At 35.7% G+C, this 17,838-nt stretch overlaps 1 protein-coding gene across 4 annotated transcripts in view; it reads right to left on the reverse strand.

The window, feature by feature from the left end:
• Nucleotides 1–17,838, reverse strand: part of SLC30A6 (solute carrier family 30 member 6) — a 42,559-nt gene that overhangs the window by 23,605 nt on the left and 1,116 nt on the right. For all 4 annotated transcript variants that reach the window (XM_072770608.1, XM_072770604.1, XM_072770603.1 and 1 more), the window contains exons 2-5: nucleotides 14,485–14,571; nucleotides 9,014–9,098; nucleotides 7,719–7,761; nucleotides 6,597–6,662 (exon numbers count right to left, since the gene is read on the reverse strand). In XM_072770608.1, coding sequence (XP_072626709.1) covers nucleotides 6,597–6,662; nucleotides 7,719–7,761; nucleotides 9,014–9,098; nucleotides 14,485–14,571 — 281 coding nt within the window. The remainder of the gene's footprint in view (nucleotides 1–6,596; nucleotides 6,663–7,718; nucleotides 7,762–9,013; nucleotides 9,099–14,484; nucleotides 14,572–17,838) is intronic.

Raw genomic sequence — 17,838 nt, forward strand, 5'->3', positions numbered from 1 at the left:
AGGCACTGTAGTCCTATTCATCTTAGTTTTTCCAACATGTAATTTAATGGCATTCAATATATGTGGTAAATATAAATGCTTAAAATTTCTCAAGGAATTACATATCTTCAGAAAAGATAATATAATAATTGAGACTGCTTCTCACATTGCTGTTTGCAAATGGAAAAAATGTTGGGGGATCCCTGGGTGGCGCAGCAGTTTAGCGCCTGCCTTTGGCCCAGGGCGCGATCCTGGAGACCCGGGATCGAATCCCACGTCAGGCTCCCGGTGCATGGAGCCTGCTTCTCCTTCTGCCTGTGTCTCTGCCTCTCTCTCTCTCTCTCTCTCTCTCTCTGTGACTATCATAAATAAATAAAAAAATTAAAAAAAAAAAAAAAAAAGAAAAAATGTTGGAATCAATACAACACATTATCAAAAATATAACAGAAACAGAGGTGCCTGGGTGGCGCAGCAGATTAAGTGTCCAATTCTGGGTATTGGCTCAGGCCATGATCTTTATCTCATGGGTTGTAAGACTGGAGCCTTGCCTCAGGCTTCACGCTCAGTGCAGAGTCTTTGAGATTCTCTCCCTCATCCATCCTCCCACTTGCAAGCATACTTTCTCTCTCTTTCTCTCAAATGAATAAATAAATTCTAAAAAAACCATATATAACATAAATGTATTTATTGACATGGAAAGATATAAGTGGAAAGAGTAGGTCATAAAAGTGTATAAAAACAGTATGTAAATGAAGCAAAGTTATTTGTGGAAATTGATAAACTGATATGAAAGTGCATATCGAACACACAAGATGAAGGAAAGCAAAAACAATCTGAAGAACAACAAAGCTGGAAGATTTACACCACCAGATGTCTATATTTATTTCAAAACTATCATAGTTAACACAGAATAGTACTAATACAAGAATAGACAAATGTACCAGATTGAACATAGAAAATCCAGAAATAGAATTACACGTTCATAATCACCTAATTTATGAAAAAAGGTAGATATAAAAGTGGAGAAAAAGAACTAATTTTTTTCCAATATATGTTTTACCAATTGAACAACTATGTAGAAACAAATGTACCTTGATTTCTACCTCAACCTATACACAAATATGAATTCCAATTTAGGTGGCTCAGTGGTTGAGCATCTGCCTTTGGCTCAGGTTGTGATCCTGGGGTCCCTGGCCAAGATTTCTTGACAAGTACACAAAAAGTACTAACCATTAAAGACTAATAAATTGAATTTATCATTGAAATAACAAACTTTTCACTCATGGGAAAAGATATTTATATATAAAGAACTCTTACAGATCAATAAGGGGAAAAAAGGTAACTCAATTTAAAAATGGGCAGAACACTTTAACAAGCATTTCACAAAACAGGTAATCTGGACAATTAAGAAATATATGAAAAAGTAGGGCAGCCCGGGTGGCTCTGCCTTTCTCTCTGTGTGTGTCTCTCTCATGAATAAATAAATAAAATCTTAAAAAAAAAGAAAAAAAAATATATAATATATATATGAAAAAGTCAATAAAAAATATGAAAAAGTGTTCAACTGGTCACCAGGAAAAGAATTTAAAACCACAAGACACAACTACATACCCCAGAATGGCTTAAAAAAAAAAAAAAAAAAGGCAAAACCAACTGTTGGTGTAGGCATTAACCAAAACTCTCATACATTGCCAGTGGCAGAGTAGACAGGTAAAAACCATTCTAGAAAACTGGTAATATCTTCTAACAATGAACATATGTAAATCCTATGATTGAGTAACTTCACTCAAACATATATGTCCAACATAAAGGGATACACATGTACAGCAAAAGACATGTACGAGAATATTCATAAGTAGTTTTATTGATAATAGCTAAAAGCTAAAAATCACCTAAATGTCCTTCAATAGTTGAACATAAAAAACAAATTATCGCATGTTCATAAAATGGAATATGAGAGCAATGGACCAGAGTGAACTACTGCTACAGGAGAGTATACACTGTAATCCCATTTATGTGCCTTCAAAAACACAACAATAATCTGCAAGGAATACTGGTCAGAGCACTAATCCTTTTGTTGGGGTCTGACTCTGACTCAAAAAAAGGGAGGGTTTTGGGGGAGATTTGTAGTGTTTTATATCATGATCTAGATGGTAGTTATAAAGGTATATTTATTTATTAAAATTCACCAAACTATACAAGGATATAAGACAGAAAAGATACAGTCCCTGGTACCATGAAATTTATATATATATAAATATATATATATATATTTATTTATTTATTTGAGAATGAGTGGGAGGGAGAGAGAGAGAAAGAAGGAGCAGGGGAAGGGGCAGAGGGAGAGGGCGAAGCAGATTACCCACAGAACAGGAGCCTGACATGGGGCTCGATCCCAGGACTCAGGGATCATGACCTGAGCCAAAGGCAGATGCTTAACTGACTGAGCTACTCAGGTGCCACTGAAGTTTATATTTTAAAGGGAAAGACAGAATAACAACTTATAAGCTCTAGTAAATTCTATACAGAGAATTATAGTAGTCTGATGCGACAAGAGGCTAATTGGGATCTATTTTAGATTGCACCCAGTCACTTAATGACATTGGCATTTATTATATTAGTATTGGAATAATAAGATGGAGCTCATCTTGCAAAGATGACATGAAGAACATTTCAAACAGAGACAACAGCTTGTACAAAGGACCTAAGGCAGCAATAAATTAGTTCTGTAAAAAAATCACAGAAAGTAAAAAAAAACAAACAAACAAAAAAACAAAACAAAACAAAAAAAATCACAGAAAGTGTTGTATAGAGGACATGTAAGTGGTAACTTGAAGAGAAGGAGGCATAGATCATCTCATAAATGAATTCTGTGAATTACTGAAAGGAGTCAGGATTTTATTTTAAGCATGATAGCAAACAACTGGGTGGTTTTAAGGAGGAGACTGACAGTATGATTTAGGTTTAAAAAGGCGGTAAGAGCAGAGATATGGGGACCAGTTAGGACCCTGGATTAAGGCAAGAAATGAAGATTGCTTGATTAGGATTGTAGTAGTTGACATAGAAATGGGGGTGAGGGCAGATTCTGGATGTGTGTGTAGGTTACCCTGATGTAACCTGCTGATGGATAAATGTGGGAAATGAGAGAATAATAAAGGATTTTGCTTGAGTAACTGAGTGGCAGTATACTTATTGAGATAAGAAAAACTGCAGTGGAACAGGTTTTAGGGGAAGAAAACAAAAAGTCTAGCCAATATTTAAGACACCAATCAGACATTCATGTGATGTTGTAAAGAAGACAGTCTGAAACAAGACAGATCTTAGGGCTAGAGAACTAGAGTTGGAATTACTAAATATAGATGATATTTCAAGCTATGTGATTGATTGCAATTATCCTCAGATGTTAATTTTATTGTTTAATTGCTCCCTCCTTTCTTGTTCACTCTAAGTAAGTGGGTCAAAATGGGAGCTATCATGTCCTTGTTTATCCTTATCTCCATGCTGGACCAATCAGTAATTCTTTCTCATGATTTTCTTAACCAGAGTTGGCAAAGGGTCTTTCCTTTTCTAAGATGAAGGTAAGAAGGTTCGGGTTAAGGTCATGCTAGGAGTGATTCCAGGATGGTGGGGAAAAGTGATCTAAGAAACTAAACCTGACATGTAGAGAAAAGTAGGCCTGACAAGTAAGAGAAAGACAATGTCCTGAGTGTGCTAGTCTCTATGCCAGATACCTCAGTCTTATATATTTCTGTTATATAAATCACAAAAGTTCCCATTTCCCTCCCCCAAAACTAGTTTGAGTTGGATTTTTGTCACTTACAACTAAAAGCCTTAACTCAGAGTCAGATTCCTGTATACAGATACCTCTATGTACCTTATAACTTTATCATACTAATAGTCCACCTCTATCAAATTTCAGTGACACTTAGGAATATCTACTTTGCATTAAAATTTCATAGTTTTGCCCTATTGTTTAAGTAAACAAAATCTGATTTTGTTTGAAAGACTGTTTGATCTAAAAGTTTATTTGCCAAAGCCAAATTCTTCTTTTGATGGGAGAAGATAATTGCAAATGATATAACCAATAAGGGGTTAGTATCCAAAATATATTAAAGAACTTATACAACTTAACAGACATACACACACATACAATTAAAAATGGGCAGAAGACATGAACAGACATTTCTCCAAAGAAGACATACAGATGGCCAATAGATACAGGAAAAGATGCTCAACATCATCAGAGCAGTGCAAATCAAAACCAAATGAGATATCCCCTAATATCTGTCAGAATGACTAACATAAAAAACACAAGAAGCAACCAGTATTGGTGAGGATGTGAAGAAAAAGGAACCTTCATGCACTGTTGGTAGGAATACAAACTGGTGCAGCCACTGTAGAAAATAGTAAGGCAGTTCCTCAAAATATTAAAAATAGAATTACCATATGATCAAGTAATCCCACTACTGGGTATTTACTCAAAGAATACAAAAACACTAATTTGAAAACACATGCGTACCCCTATGATTACTGCAGCATTATTTACAATAGTCAAAATATGGAAGCAGCCCAAGGTGCCTATCAATAGATGAATGGATAAAGATTATGTGGTGTATTACAATGTAATAGTAATACAATGGAACATTACTCATCCATAGAAAAGAGTGAAATCTTACCATTTGCAACAACATGGATGGATCTAAAGGTTATAATGCTAAATGAAATGAGTCAGTCAGAAAAACATATATACCATGTGATCTCACTCCTATGTGGAATTTAAGAAATAAAACAAACAAAAAAGAGACAAACCAAAAAACAGATTCTTAACTACAGAGAACAAACTGGTGGTTACCAGAGGGGAGGTGGGTGGGGATGGATGAAATAGGTGAAGGGATTAAGAGTACACTTACTGTGATGAAGAGTTAGTAATGTGTAGTATTACGAACCACTACATTGTACACCTGAAACTAATATAATGCTATATGTTAATTACATTGGGATTTTTAAAAAAGATTTTATTTATTTATTTGACAGAGAGTGAGTGAGAGAGAGCACAAAGCAGGGGGAGTAGCAGAAGGAGAGGAAGAAGTAGGCTTTTCACTAAGCAGGGAGCCCAATGTGGGGCTCGACCCCAGGATCCTAGGATCACAACCTGAGCCGAAAGCAGACACTAAACCAATTGAGCCACCCAGGTGCCCCATACTGGGATTTTTAAAAACTAAAAAAAAAAAAAAAGAAAGAAAAGAAAAAGAAAAATGACAAGTGTTAGCATGCTGGTGGGAATGGAAAATAGTGCTGCCACTGTGGAAAATATATGGTGGTTCCTCAAAAAGTTAAACATGGAATCACAGAGTATGATCCAGGAATCAGTAGACACCCAAAAGAGCTGAAAGCAGGGATTCAAACAGACACTTGTATACCAATGTTTATAAAAGCATTACTCATAATAGCCCAAAGGTGGATACAACAGAAGAATAAAAAATTTGACATATACACAACAGAAAATTATTCAACTTTAGGAAGTCATGAAATTCTGATATATAACACAGATGAAATTTGTAAATATTAAGTGAAATAAGCCATATTCAAATACTGTGTGATTCCATTTATATGAGGTACTCAGTACAGGCAAATTCATAAACATGAATTTGGTGCTTGCTAAGGGCTGAGAGATAGGGGAATACGGAGTTACTGTTTAATGGGTACAGTTTCTGTCTGGGGAGAGGAAATATTTCTGGAAATAGATAGTGGCAGTTCTCACACAACACTGTGAAGGTACTTAATGCTACTGAATTGTACACTTGAAAATGGTTAAAATAGCAACTTTCATGTTACACACATTTTATCAAAATAAAAACCCCCACAAACTTAAAAAAGAAATTCTTCTTTCAAGTTTTTTCCTAGAATCAGAAAGGAACTCATTTTTTCCATTACCAAAAACCTCTAATACAAAAGATTATCTTCTAACTTTCAATGTTTAGTAATTTCTAAAACTATAGAAACAGAATATCAAATTCTTTGTTAGTCCACTGCTATCACAAATCCCGTCTTTTTTTTTTTTTTTAAGATTTTATTTATTCATTAATGAGAGACACAGAGAGAGATAGGCAGAGACACAGGCAGAGGAAGAAGTGGGCTCCCCTCAGGAAGCCCAATGCAGGACTCGATCCCAGGACTCCGGGATCATGCCCTGAGCCAAAGGCAGATGCTCAACCACTGAGCCACCCAGGCATCCCCACAAATCCAGTCTTAAGATAAAAATACATCTCTAACACTACATTAATGTTAAAATATATCACATTTACACTAACATGTACGGGACAAACCTATAGGAAAATCCTTTGTATTTTCTCTAAAATTTAAGAGATTACCAAAGTATTAAAGAACCTAATGTGAACACTTTATTTTAATATGATTTAAATTTAAATATTTATGTTTCTTATCTAGAATCCTGTTGGAAGATTTTTTTTTAATCTACTTTCACTATTTGATCCCCATTCCATTACACAGGCATTTATTCTCTACAAACACTCTAGCTAAGCTCTTTACTGCCTGATAACTACTACTAAAATTTTAATAGCAATAAGTTAGCAGAAAATAAAATGACTTGAACTTACCCAAATGAATAGACAGGACTAGGTTTCTTCATCATTACCCAGTAACTTATCAAACATGTCATTAAACTAAGTAAAAAGGAAAACAAATTTAGCTTTAGAACTAGAGCAAGAAGATAACAGAGAACGAAATTAAGTTTTTAGAATTCCTAAGTTTGTTGGAAGTTATCAGTGTTTGCAGACTAAATTATTCTAATAACCTAATTATTATAGGTTAAATAATTAAATTATTATTAATTATAATTATAATTTAATTATTAAATTATTCTAATAATCTAATCACTATGAGCATCCTAATACCTGAGTTTTAACATGTGGAGAAACTGAGTAAAGTCACAGTACCTCAAGTCAGTAAACAGAACCTAAACTTATACTTTCTCTACTCTGTAAGTTACCCACCCTAGTTTCTGAATTGAGCATGCAAAAATGACACAGTAATAATAAAAGTAATATATTTTGTTTTAGCCACAAATAAGAAATCTTAACTCTGATAAACTTTATCTTTGTTAAGAGTTAAGGTAAATATTACTGACCACATTCTGGATGGGATAAAATTATGTTCATTTTCCAAGTACAGTGCAGATTCACTTTAAATTACTACAGTGTGAAAGCCAGGTGGTAACTATATGTTTTAGATGAGTCAAGAAGATTTAGTTACGTGACTGATAGAAAGAAAACCTTATACGCCTATGGCCATCAATCTTGCAGACATCAAGGATTTTGCAAACCTTACATGGCAATATGAGAGGTCCTAGGAAGCAGGGAGCCAAAAGGGTGTCTCTCTAGCTCACAATTATGAACTTCTTAGTTACTAATGCCCATCTACATGGTTATAGAAGGAACTGTTATGTTTTTACTTGACCCTTCTCCCTGCCCACAGCTGACTCAACTATTGATAGGCAGTCAAAGCGTATAATCTAATGCCTGGATATTATTTTTTGTTTCTCTCTAAATGGGATATTTTCTTCCAGTATATCTCCTAATAGTTATTGTTTATATATATGTTCTATGTTGATAATTTAACTTATTTCACAGATTACTTTCCTTTAAGCAGAGAAAACATAAATTCAGTACAACAAATTCCTTATTAATTTTGAAACACTAAAGAGATTTTTTAAAACTTACCTAAAAAGATCAAAAATGGTCAAGTAAGTATAGGCAGTTAAAGCTGCAAAACAATAAAATGATTAAAATGTTGCTGAATCCACTGTTTGAAAATATAGCTAATCAACAAGATTTTTCATACTTGGAGTATCCATTACCAAAAAAAATCCCTGAGCCACTAATTAATCTATGTTGGCAATCATCTAGATTAATATAAGTAGCCAAACTTGGTAAATATAGACACATCTGACTGGCTCAGTTGGTACAGCATGCATCTCTTGATCTCAGGGTTGCTGAGTTCAAGCCTGGCACTGGAGCCTACTTAATTAAAAAACAAAAACAAAAACAAAAAGAGGTTGGTAAATACAGAAGCTTACTTTAGAACCCAATTTCTCAACCAGGGAAAAGAAAACAGTATATACCCAAAAGTGCTGTGATCATTTTTATTTTTGTTTTTTACCTTCTATCATTTGAGTACTATTTTAAATACATTCTTTAAATAGCAAGATGAAAACAATGGTACATAAAAACATAAGAGGTCAAGAAATGGGATGCCTGGGTGGCTCAATTAGGTGGGCATCCAGCTCTTGATTTCAGTCATGATCTCAGGATCAGAACCCCAAGTCGGGCTCTCTATTGAGTATGGAATCTACTTGGGATTCTGTCCTCTTCCCCGTCTGCCCTGCTCATGCTCCCTCTCTCCAAAAATAAAAATAAATACCATTAAAAAATTTTTTAAAAAGAGTTCAAGGGCAGCCCAGGTGGCTCAGCAGTTTAGCGCCGCCTTCGGCCCAGGGTATGATCCTGGAGACCCGGGATCGAGTCCCATGTCAGGCTCTCTGCATGGTGCCTGCTTCTCCCTGTGCCTGTGTCTGCCTCTCTCTCTCTCTCTCTCTCTCTCTCTCAATCTGTGTCTGTGTGTGTCTCTCATGAATAAATCAATAAAAATCTTAAAAAAAAAAAAGAGTTCAAGATTTCCCTTTTCAAGGAAAATCCAAGAAACAGAAGTCTCAAAATCTCACTTAGATACTGCATAAATTGAAGGGCTAATCTATCACATGAAAAAGGAATCTCAGTCTCAGAGAGATATAAAGCTATTTTAAAAAAATAATAGCTCATTTAAAATGATAATGCCTAACAACTGAACCAAATTTTAGTTTACAAGGCACTTTTCATATAGGTTCTCTCATTTAAACCTTTTGAGTTATATTTCAGAATAATACATTCTATGTAAAGAAAGATATACCTTTATTTAAAATCAGAACAATAAATTGAAACTAATAATTAACTCCAAAGAAATAAGAACAGTGACATACCTATACTGTTAGTGGAACTGCACCACATAAGTAGGAAGCCAGTACATGTTAAGTTTATTGCACCAAAGAGCAATATCTTCCAGGACTGTGAAAAAAGAAAATCATTCTTAATTGTATAGTGCTGATAAACTTCACTGGGCCTGTTCAAGTTGCTGCAATTCGTACTCTCCAAAGGAAAAAGCACAACTTCCTTCAAAAAGTGTTACATTTTCTATATCTACCAAAATTACCATCAACCAAGTTATTATTAAAATACATATATTAAAAAAAATAGTTCTAAAGGGGGAATTCTCAAAGAGAAAAAGATTCTGCCATATAAGGTCTCAAACAGTTGAGAAAAATAGGCATATACTATAATATCATTTTGTCTCTTTTGATATGTACATAGAAACAATAATAGCAGATGGGGCAATATATAAAGCAACTTGTGAGTCTGAGTAAAGGGCTTAAGGGAATTCCTAACACTAATCTTGTGACTTTTCCGTACGCTTGAAATTGTATCAAAATAAACGTATTCTTCCCCTCTCCCCAAAAAAGGGCTGCATTTACTTATTTACCAAATAAGTCATATGAAATAGGACTGCAAAAGAGGGAAAGACTACCATGTGTTAGAAGTTCATAGACCTGAGAGGCACCTGCATAGCTCAGTGGGTGGGTACCTGCTTTTGGCTCAGATTGTGATCCCAGTGTCCTGGCATTGAGTTCCACATCAGGCTCCCTTCTCAGTGGCGAGCCTGCCTCTCTCTCTGTCTCTCATGAATAAATAAATAAAAATCTTTAAAAAAAAAGTTCATATACCTGAGATATACCTGGAAAGTAGCTAGGATTTCGTCAGAGGAAACAGAAAGGGCATTCTAAGAATAAAAGAAGACATCAAGTGAAGTGTTTTGTTTTGTTTTGTTTTTAAGATTTTATTTTATTTATTCATGAGAGACAGAGACACAGGCGGAGGGAGAAGCAGGCTCCAGGCAGGGAGCCCGATGCAGGACTTGATCCCGGGTCTCCAGGATCAGGCCCTGGACTGAAGGCAGTGTTAAACTGCTGAGCCACCCAGGCTGCCCAAGTGAAGTGTTTTTTAATTTTTGTTCCACTCCACTCCCTAAAAAGAGGGGAGATCTATAATTGTGTGAAAGTAGAAGTGAAACAAGTTAGTGAAAATGGAGTTATTTGGAAGTGTTAAAATTAGATATATTTGCAAAGGTGAAATGTGGGATAGGATGACTTTAGAACATGGATGCAAAATGTAGGTTTAGGATGAAGAACCTCTGAGAAAGGTAAGAAGGTCCCTCTGTCCCTGAAGGGAAAGAGAAACTGTGAGCTAGGAAGAAGTGACAGTGAAGCAGCACTGAACTAAAAACCTATACATCTCTAGAAAATAAGAAACAAGGCCATTTTCTATGGTAGAGTAGGACTGGAAACTTAAATCCAGAGGAGAATTTGCAGAGCAGCAGTTCTAGTGAGTGTACTACTGAATCATCAGGGGAGAACAAGAATGACTATCATAAATTTATGGTAGGCAACATTCTGCAGCTTCCTCTACCCCCACAAGCAAAACCACAGAAGCAGCTAAGGTAGGGATGTTAGACTGAGAGCTAATATAATAGGTTACTGGGACAAGGGACTCCATAGTGAGGACATTAATGGAATGATTGGACATCGGCTCTAATCAAGACAGGGATTCAAGAACAGTCAGAAAAGGAGGATAAGGCATGTAATTTAAAAAAGAACATTCTCTGCAGCTCTACTGATGAATCAAGTTATTTATCAATAAATATTTGAGTACTATTTTCTAACAGACATTTTTCTAGGCACTAGAGATACAGCAGGGAACAAAATATGGACCTTATAATCTAATTGGGATAACAATTAGCAAATACATAAGGTCGGGTGGTGGTAAGTGCTATGAAGGAAAAATAAAGTACAGCAAGAATACCGTAATGGGAGACATGGAAAAGGTGCTCTCCTAGACAAGGTGGTCAGAAAAGACCCCTTTAGTAAGGTAACATGTAATCAGAAATCTTACAGAGGCAAAGGAACTAAGCATGCAGATATCTAAAAGAGAAAATGGGAACCACAGTCCTCAGACAAAAGAGGATCTGGCTGAGGATGGATAGACAAGAGGGGAGAGGGAGTCTGGGGTTCCATCAACTACTGTCTTGTATGCCAGCAAAAGAATAGAGATTTATTCCAAATGAGATGGAAAGTGGCTTAGCTTTCATTTTTACAAGACCATTCTGGCTTCTCTATGTTGAATCCACGGTATAGGGATAGAAGGATAGAAGTAGGAAGACCATTTAGAACGTGACTGCAGTAATCATGTGAGAAATGGTGGTTTTGAGGTTGGTAAGAAAGTCAGAAGAGTCAGATTCTTAGTATTACACTGAGGATAGAGTAGAAAGATTTACTTACAAAATGGATGAGGAATGAAAGAAAGAGAGGGAGAAGAATGTCTTCAAGGTGTCTGGCCTGTGCACTGGAAGAACAGAGTGGCCATTTAGTGAGGAAGGGACAGAAAATCAAAGTTCAGGTTTGACCATATTAAATTTGAGATGCCTATTAGATATCCAAGTGGAAATGTTGAGAGGGCCGTGATACATAGGAATGTAGAAATAGGGGAGAAGTTATGAATTGAGATATAAATATGGGGTCATCAGCATATGGTTACAGAGGTTTATTAGTTACTTTGTTAAAGCTGTTTCAGTGGATTGGGGAGGACTACAGCCAGACTGGTATGTATTTAGTGGATACAGAAAGAAGAGAAAGTGAACAGAGAGTGAAGGCAATTATTTTAAGTAGTTTTGCTATATCAAAGGAAGCAGAGAAATGAGGCAGTACCTGAAAATGGAAGATATGGTATGTGATGATGCAGGAAGGAACAATTGTAGGAAGGTTGTCTTTGAGTAGACAACAAGTGGAAGCACTGGCCTTGTATAGAAGATCGGAGAGTGGGGATCCCTGGGTGGCGCAGCGGTTTGGCGCCTGCCTTTGGCCCAGGGCGCAATCCTGGAGACCCGGGATCGAATCCCACATCGGGCTCCCGGTGCATGGAGCCTGCTTCTCCCTCTGCCTGTGTCTCTGCCTCTCTCTCTCTCTCTCTCTCTGACTATCATAAATAAATAAATAAAATTTTAAAAAAATAAAAATAAAAAAAAATAAAAGGAAGGGCAATTATATATAAAAAAAAAAAAAGAAGATCGGAGAGTTCATTCATAGAAACAGGAGGAAAGGCAGAGTGTTGGGAGATGACAGAATGTGGAAGTGTTTTCTGATTATTTCTTTTCCTTTAGTGAAACAGGAAGCAAGATCAAGAGCTCAGAGTGAAGTTGAATAAGGTTTTAGAAGTTTGAAGATAGAAGTGAAAGACTGGCATGAAACAGCTATCTAGAAAAATGGAGAGCTGAATGAACTAAACAATCCAGTATGGCATATTTGATCATGAATTTAAAGTAAGACCAGACACCATGGTTTTGTGTTTCTCTTGGGCTACATTCAGTTGCTTGAGTGCAGGAACAGAGTAGCAAGAACTAGACTTAATGATGTTAAGGATTTGCCAGGGAAGTATCAGAGGAAGAGTAATAGATGAAAGGAGGGCACAAAGGAGTTGAAGAAATATGCAAGAAATTGGTGATGATGGACCAAAGAATCTAAATTGGCTAAGTAAGCAAATGAGGATAAGAGATGAAAAGTAGTGAAGATATGGCATAGTCAATGGACTGGATATCCTAGTAAGACTGGAGAATTACTGGAATTGGGATAATACAAGGAGTAAACTAGAATAACAAGAGATGATGACTATGAGTGAAATGCTTGAAACTGAGACAATGGGAAGATACGGTTACTATAAATGATAATGTCTATGGTATGATCATAGGAATGAATGGTTGGAAGGGATGTCAGACAAGATTATCTGTGGTGAGGAAGTAAGGAACTGAGAGGTAAGGATCTTCCTCATGATGTAAGAAATTACAAAGAACTAAAACAGGAGTAGTAGTAAAGAGAGATGAGCTAGATACATTTTGTAAGATTTAAATTATGATGGAGATTATCTGCACAAAGCAGGTGCTCTTATATTGGTTATGTTCCTACTACCTATTCTGTGGTATAGTGTGCTTCAATAAAGCATAAGATTCAAGAAGTTTCTGTTTGCTTCTGCAATGTTTCTTTCCATCAATATTATAACATTCTATCTGTTCTCAAGAGATCATCCTAAATGATTAGATATACAAGTAGCAGATCAATTTCCTACCCTTGGCTCTTTAGGTTTAAAGAGCTATACTAAGTTAATAGAGTGATACTATTTTCAAATACTAGAATTATTGAGTTCTGACTATATTTCAAAGTTTTAGCAACAGGAGATACAGTGATTAGAAACAAAGAACAGAAGACTCTAGTCTAGTATCATAATACATGGCCAATATCATTGGTACACTTATGTTCCACTGAAACTAGGTTTATTTAAAATTCATCACATATTTATTGGCTGCTTATTTTGTGCTTTTATTAAAAAGTGAACAAAACAGACATAGTCACTGTCTTTGGAGAGCTTATAGTATATTTTAGACAATAATGAAAACAATAAAAACAGAACAATAACTAGAAGGTCTATATTGGTAACAAAAAAGGGTACTGATTATCTTTTTTTTTTTTTAATGTAAGCTCTAACACAGCATGGGTGGATCTTGAATTCATGACCTTAAAGCATAACTTATTTTTCTTTGCTTACACTAAAAATGAAAAAATATGGCTTTAAATTGCATCGATTAAATTTGTAAAAAAAAAGTAATAAAAGGCAAAATAATTTTTCTTTAAAACTCATTAGAATTATATAAAAAACTTAACTGAAGCCTAGCTTCCTCCCAAGCAAAACAACTGTGTATCAAAGTACTGTAATTTTGCTTAGCCAGGAATGCCTGGCTTACCCAGTCAGTAGAATATATAAGATATTTTTGATGCTGGCATAGTGAGTTCAAGCCCCACACTGAGCGGAGATTACATACATACATACATAAATAAATAAATAAAATTGCTTATTTAACATAAAAAAATGAAAACAGTGTGGTAGGGGGTGCCTGGATGGCTCAGTTGGTGGAACATGCAACTCTTGATGTTAGGGGTCATGAGTTCTAGCCCGATGTTGGGTGTAGAGTTTACTTAAAAACAAAAAGTGTGGGGATCCCTGGGTGGCTCAGTGGTTTGGTGCCTGCCTTTGGCCCAGGGTGTAATCCTGGAGTCCCGGGATCAAGTCCCACATCGGGCTCCCGGCATGGAGCCTGCTTCTCCCTCTGCCTGTATCTCTGCCTCTCTCTGTCTATCATGAATGAATAAATAAATATTTTTTTAAAAAACAAACAAAAACAAAAAGTGTGTGGTGGGATCACGAGTAATTTCTACATGCCTTAAAAATTATCTTTTTCAATGTCATAATGTTGTCTGTGCAATGATTAAAATTAGAATTAATAAAGATAACTTACCCTTCGGTCAGCTGCTACAAGTCTAAATTCCTGTAATAACTTGCCAAAAAAAGATCTTTGCGGTTTTCTAAAGAGATGAATTGTCCCCTTTAAGATAAAAAATAAACAAATCAGCATTGAAGCATCTAATCTTTTTCATATCCTGTAATGGGATATGATGGTAACAACTAACATATACTGAACACTCAGTATGTGGCAAGCAATTATTCTAGACACTTGACAAGTATTTATCCATTTAATTCTCATAATCATCTATGAAATAGAAGTGATTTTTAGTAAATTGTCCAAGGGCTAACAAATGGCTAAGCAGAAATTCAAACCCAGGGATTTTAGCTCCAGACTACACACTTTTATTTTGAAATGGAATAGTTAATTTTGAACCAGAAAAGCAAACCATTTGCCATTTGCCAGATAGCTCTACTGGAAATAAAATAATTCAATTTACCTAATCAAAGCTTTATATATGAAAAGTTTGGAAACTATTATTTTAGAAAAATCTCTGAGGTTCTCTCTTAGGCAAAGTATCTGACATCCTGGATAGCCTCTTTAGTCCTTGCTAGTACACAGTACGGGACCAGCAGAGAAAGGGCATAACAGTGGGGTTACCACCAAGAGAAGAAACAGTGGAGACTAGAGAGTTATTTGCCACTCAAGTACGGGAAACTTTAGCTTTTATTAAAGGAGAGTTTAAGCACACATAGGATATTAGCTTATGATTAAGGCAGTATCCAACATCAGGAGGAGAAAATATGAGTTACCAATAAATGGTTTTGGAAAAGGTCAAGTTGAGATTCTCATTGTATTTCTTATTCTAGTTTTTTGTCATGTTAAAACTAAAATATAAAACTATAGAGTATTTGAAGAAATTTATGGATGTATAATTATATAATCTTGCAGATGGAGAAGACTTTTCATAACAGGACATAAAACCAAGAAGTTGTAAAGGGAAAAAAATTGATCAATTTTACTATCTTGGGAATATAATACCCCCCAAAAAAAAAACAAAAACAATCCTAGAGAGGAAAGATAAACTGGGAAAAAAAATTTTCAATTGTTATTCCAAAAGCAAAGTATTGTTTCTAGGGGAAAAAAATCTTTCACAATTTTCAGTGGGTCATATATAATAATTTGTTTGCTAAGCGCCATGCACTTACTTGTTTGGACTTTAATTTTAGCAAAATACTTTCCTGACAGTAAGGCCACAATCACCATAACAGCCACACTACATTGCCACCTCACTATTGTTGGCCAATTTGACTTAAATACTTAAATTTCACAGAAAGCAGTGGAACTGAGTATTAACAGATTTAAAATGAGGGAAACTTTCAGATCCAACTCCAGCACAGGTATGATTTTCCTAGTTAGCTACTAGGACCATCTCAGTAGTTATTAAAAAAAAAAAAAAAAAGGTATATCCCATTTCTTCGAATCTCAGACATGTCATTAGTTACATTAGGTTGAGACTCAGAAAAGGCAGAAAACTAAGTTGAACACTAGAAATCACCATTAAAAACCAGATTGTTGATTAACTGAGGCCAAGGGGCCTACACGGGGGCTCATTATATTATATTCTACTTTTCTGTGTTTGAAAATCTCCACAATAAAAATTTTTTTAAGTAAAACACACTTAAAATATAAAGCATTAGAAAAAAGCGTTACTAATTTTGTTATCCAAATAAAGACTAGTGTATATGTAACTCTAAGTCTTTGCTAAACTAATTCAGCTGAAAAGGAACAATATTCTATTTTCATTTGAGATGCTAATGGTCATGTTAATGAAAATACCCTATTCTTAATGAATTATGTGCAGGATATTTGGTCCCAAGCACAAATTCTGCTCAACACTGTTATCCCTGGGTATCCTCTAACTTCATCCCACTTTATTTGTTAAAGTTTTGGGTTAAGACAGTGTTTTCTAAAAGGTAGAGGGCCATTTCTGATGCCATTCTGATATTGGTTAAAATAAAACCCCACAAAAATCCTAAAGTTCATGTCACTTTCCAAAATTATATTGGTCCCCCACTGCTATCATGATAAACTCTTAATTTTACAACCTGAAATCTAATGCTTTCAAGTGATTTAGCTTGTTTCTTTTCAGTTTTATCTCTTGCTCCAGATAGGGAATCAACTCCAACTAAACTGGTGTACCCCTCGTCTCATGATCATACTACTCAAGAGTGAAAAGGCCAGACTTGTCCAACCAAGCTCTAACAATCCTGTAATACTTAAGCAAATTACTTGACCTGTTTCCTCCTCCAAATGAGAGTAATGAACAGATTAAGAGTAATGGAGTAAAGTGTAAAGTACTGTTTCATGGCTGATCTTCTATGTGAAGCCTTCCTAGATTATTCCAAACTATACTGTTCTTTACCCTACTTGCTTTGCAAATTAGCCAGGATAGCCTGCATCTTGTCATCCTGCATTTTAAGTTAATTTTTTAGCAACTTCACTAATGACAAGGGCTATATTTTCTTTACATTTTCTAAGATAGCTTGTGTTTTGCACAGTAACACCTTAATAAACAAAACATGGGTGACTCATAAACCCTTTCTTCCCCAAAACTTCTAAAATAAACCTTAAATGCTACTTTTTTTTTTTTTTTTTGCATTATGGTTTCAAGCATAAAAATTTAGTGCCATAGCTATTTATTTGGTGTTTTAAAGACAGGTATTTATTGAAAACCTCCTCTGGGCCAGGAACTGTTACAAGGGTCTGGGAACACCAGCGTGAATACAGAGGTCCTGCTCTCAAAGAGCTTACAGTCTAGGAAATGAGGAAGACAAGTAAATACACAATTTTAACATAGTCTGGTAAGGGCTACAGATGTTACTGGTAATTAGCACTAATTACCATGGGAGCACAACAGAAGCACCTAATAGTATCTTGAGATATAGGAGAAAGTCTCATGAAAGAGACTAATGGACATATAAGGGTTATATTGATAAGGATGAGGGGTAGGAGACGATTGAATCCAGCAGATAGAATAGCATATACAAGTTAGGTGCAAAGGCCTAATCCTTAGAGCATCATCTGCAAGCTCTTCACTGTGACTGGAATATGAATGTATGTATGTGAAAAAAGAGGCTATAAAGAAGGTTTGCGCGCACACACACACACACACAAGACAGCAGCATTAGCAGCTTGACAACACATAGCTTTTGTGTGCCATACCATATAAGACTTTATCTTGAGGATTATGGCAGGGAAAGGATTGAAGCAAGGGGCGGGGGGGGGGGGGGGGGGGGGGTGAGCAGGGAGTGACACAGTCCAATTTCAGAAATTTAATTCTGGCTGCACAGTGGTGAATATTTTGAAGAAAGTAGCTCGAAGGCTATTTGGACAGCCTCACCGACA

Source organism: Canis lupus, chromosome 12 (assembly GCF_048164855.1).
Source record: "Canis lupus baileyi chromosome 12, mCanLup2.hap1, whole genome shotgun sequence".
Classification (NCBI taxonomy): Eukaryota; Metazoa; Chordata; class Mammalia; order Carnivora; family Canidae; genus Canis; species Canis lupus.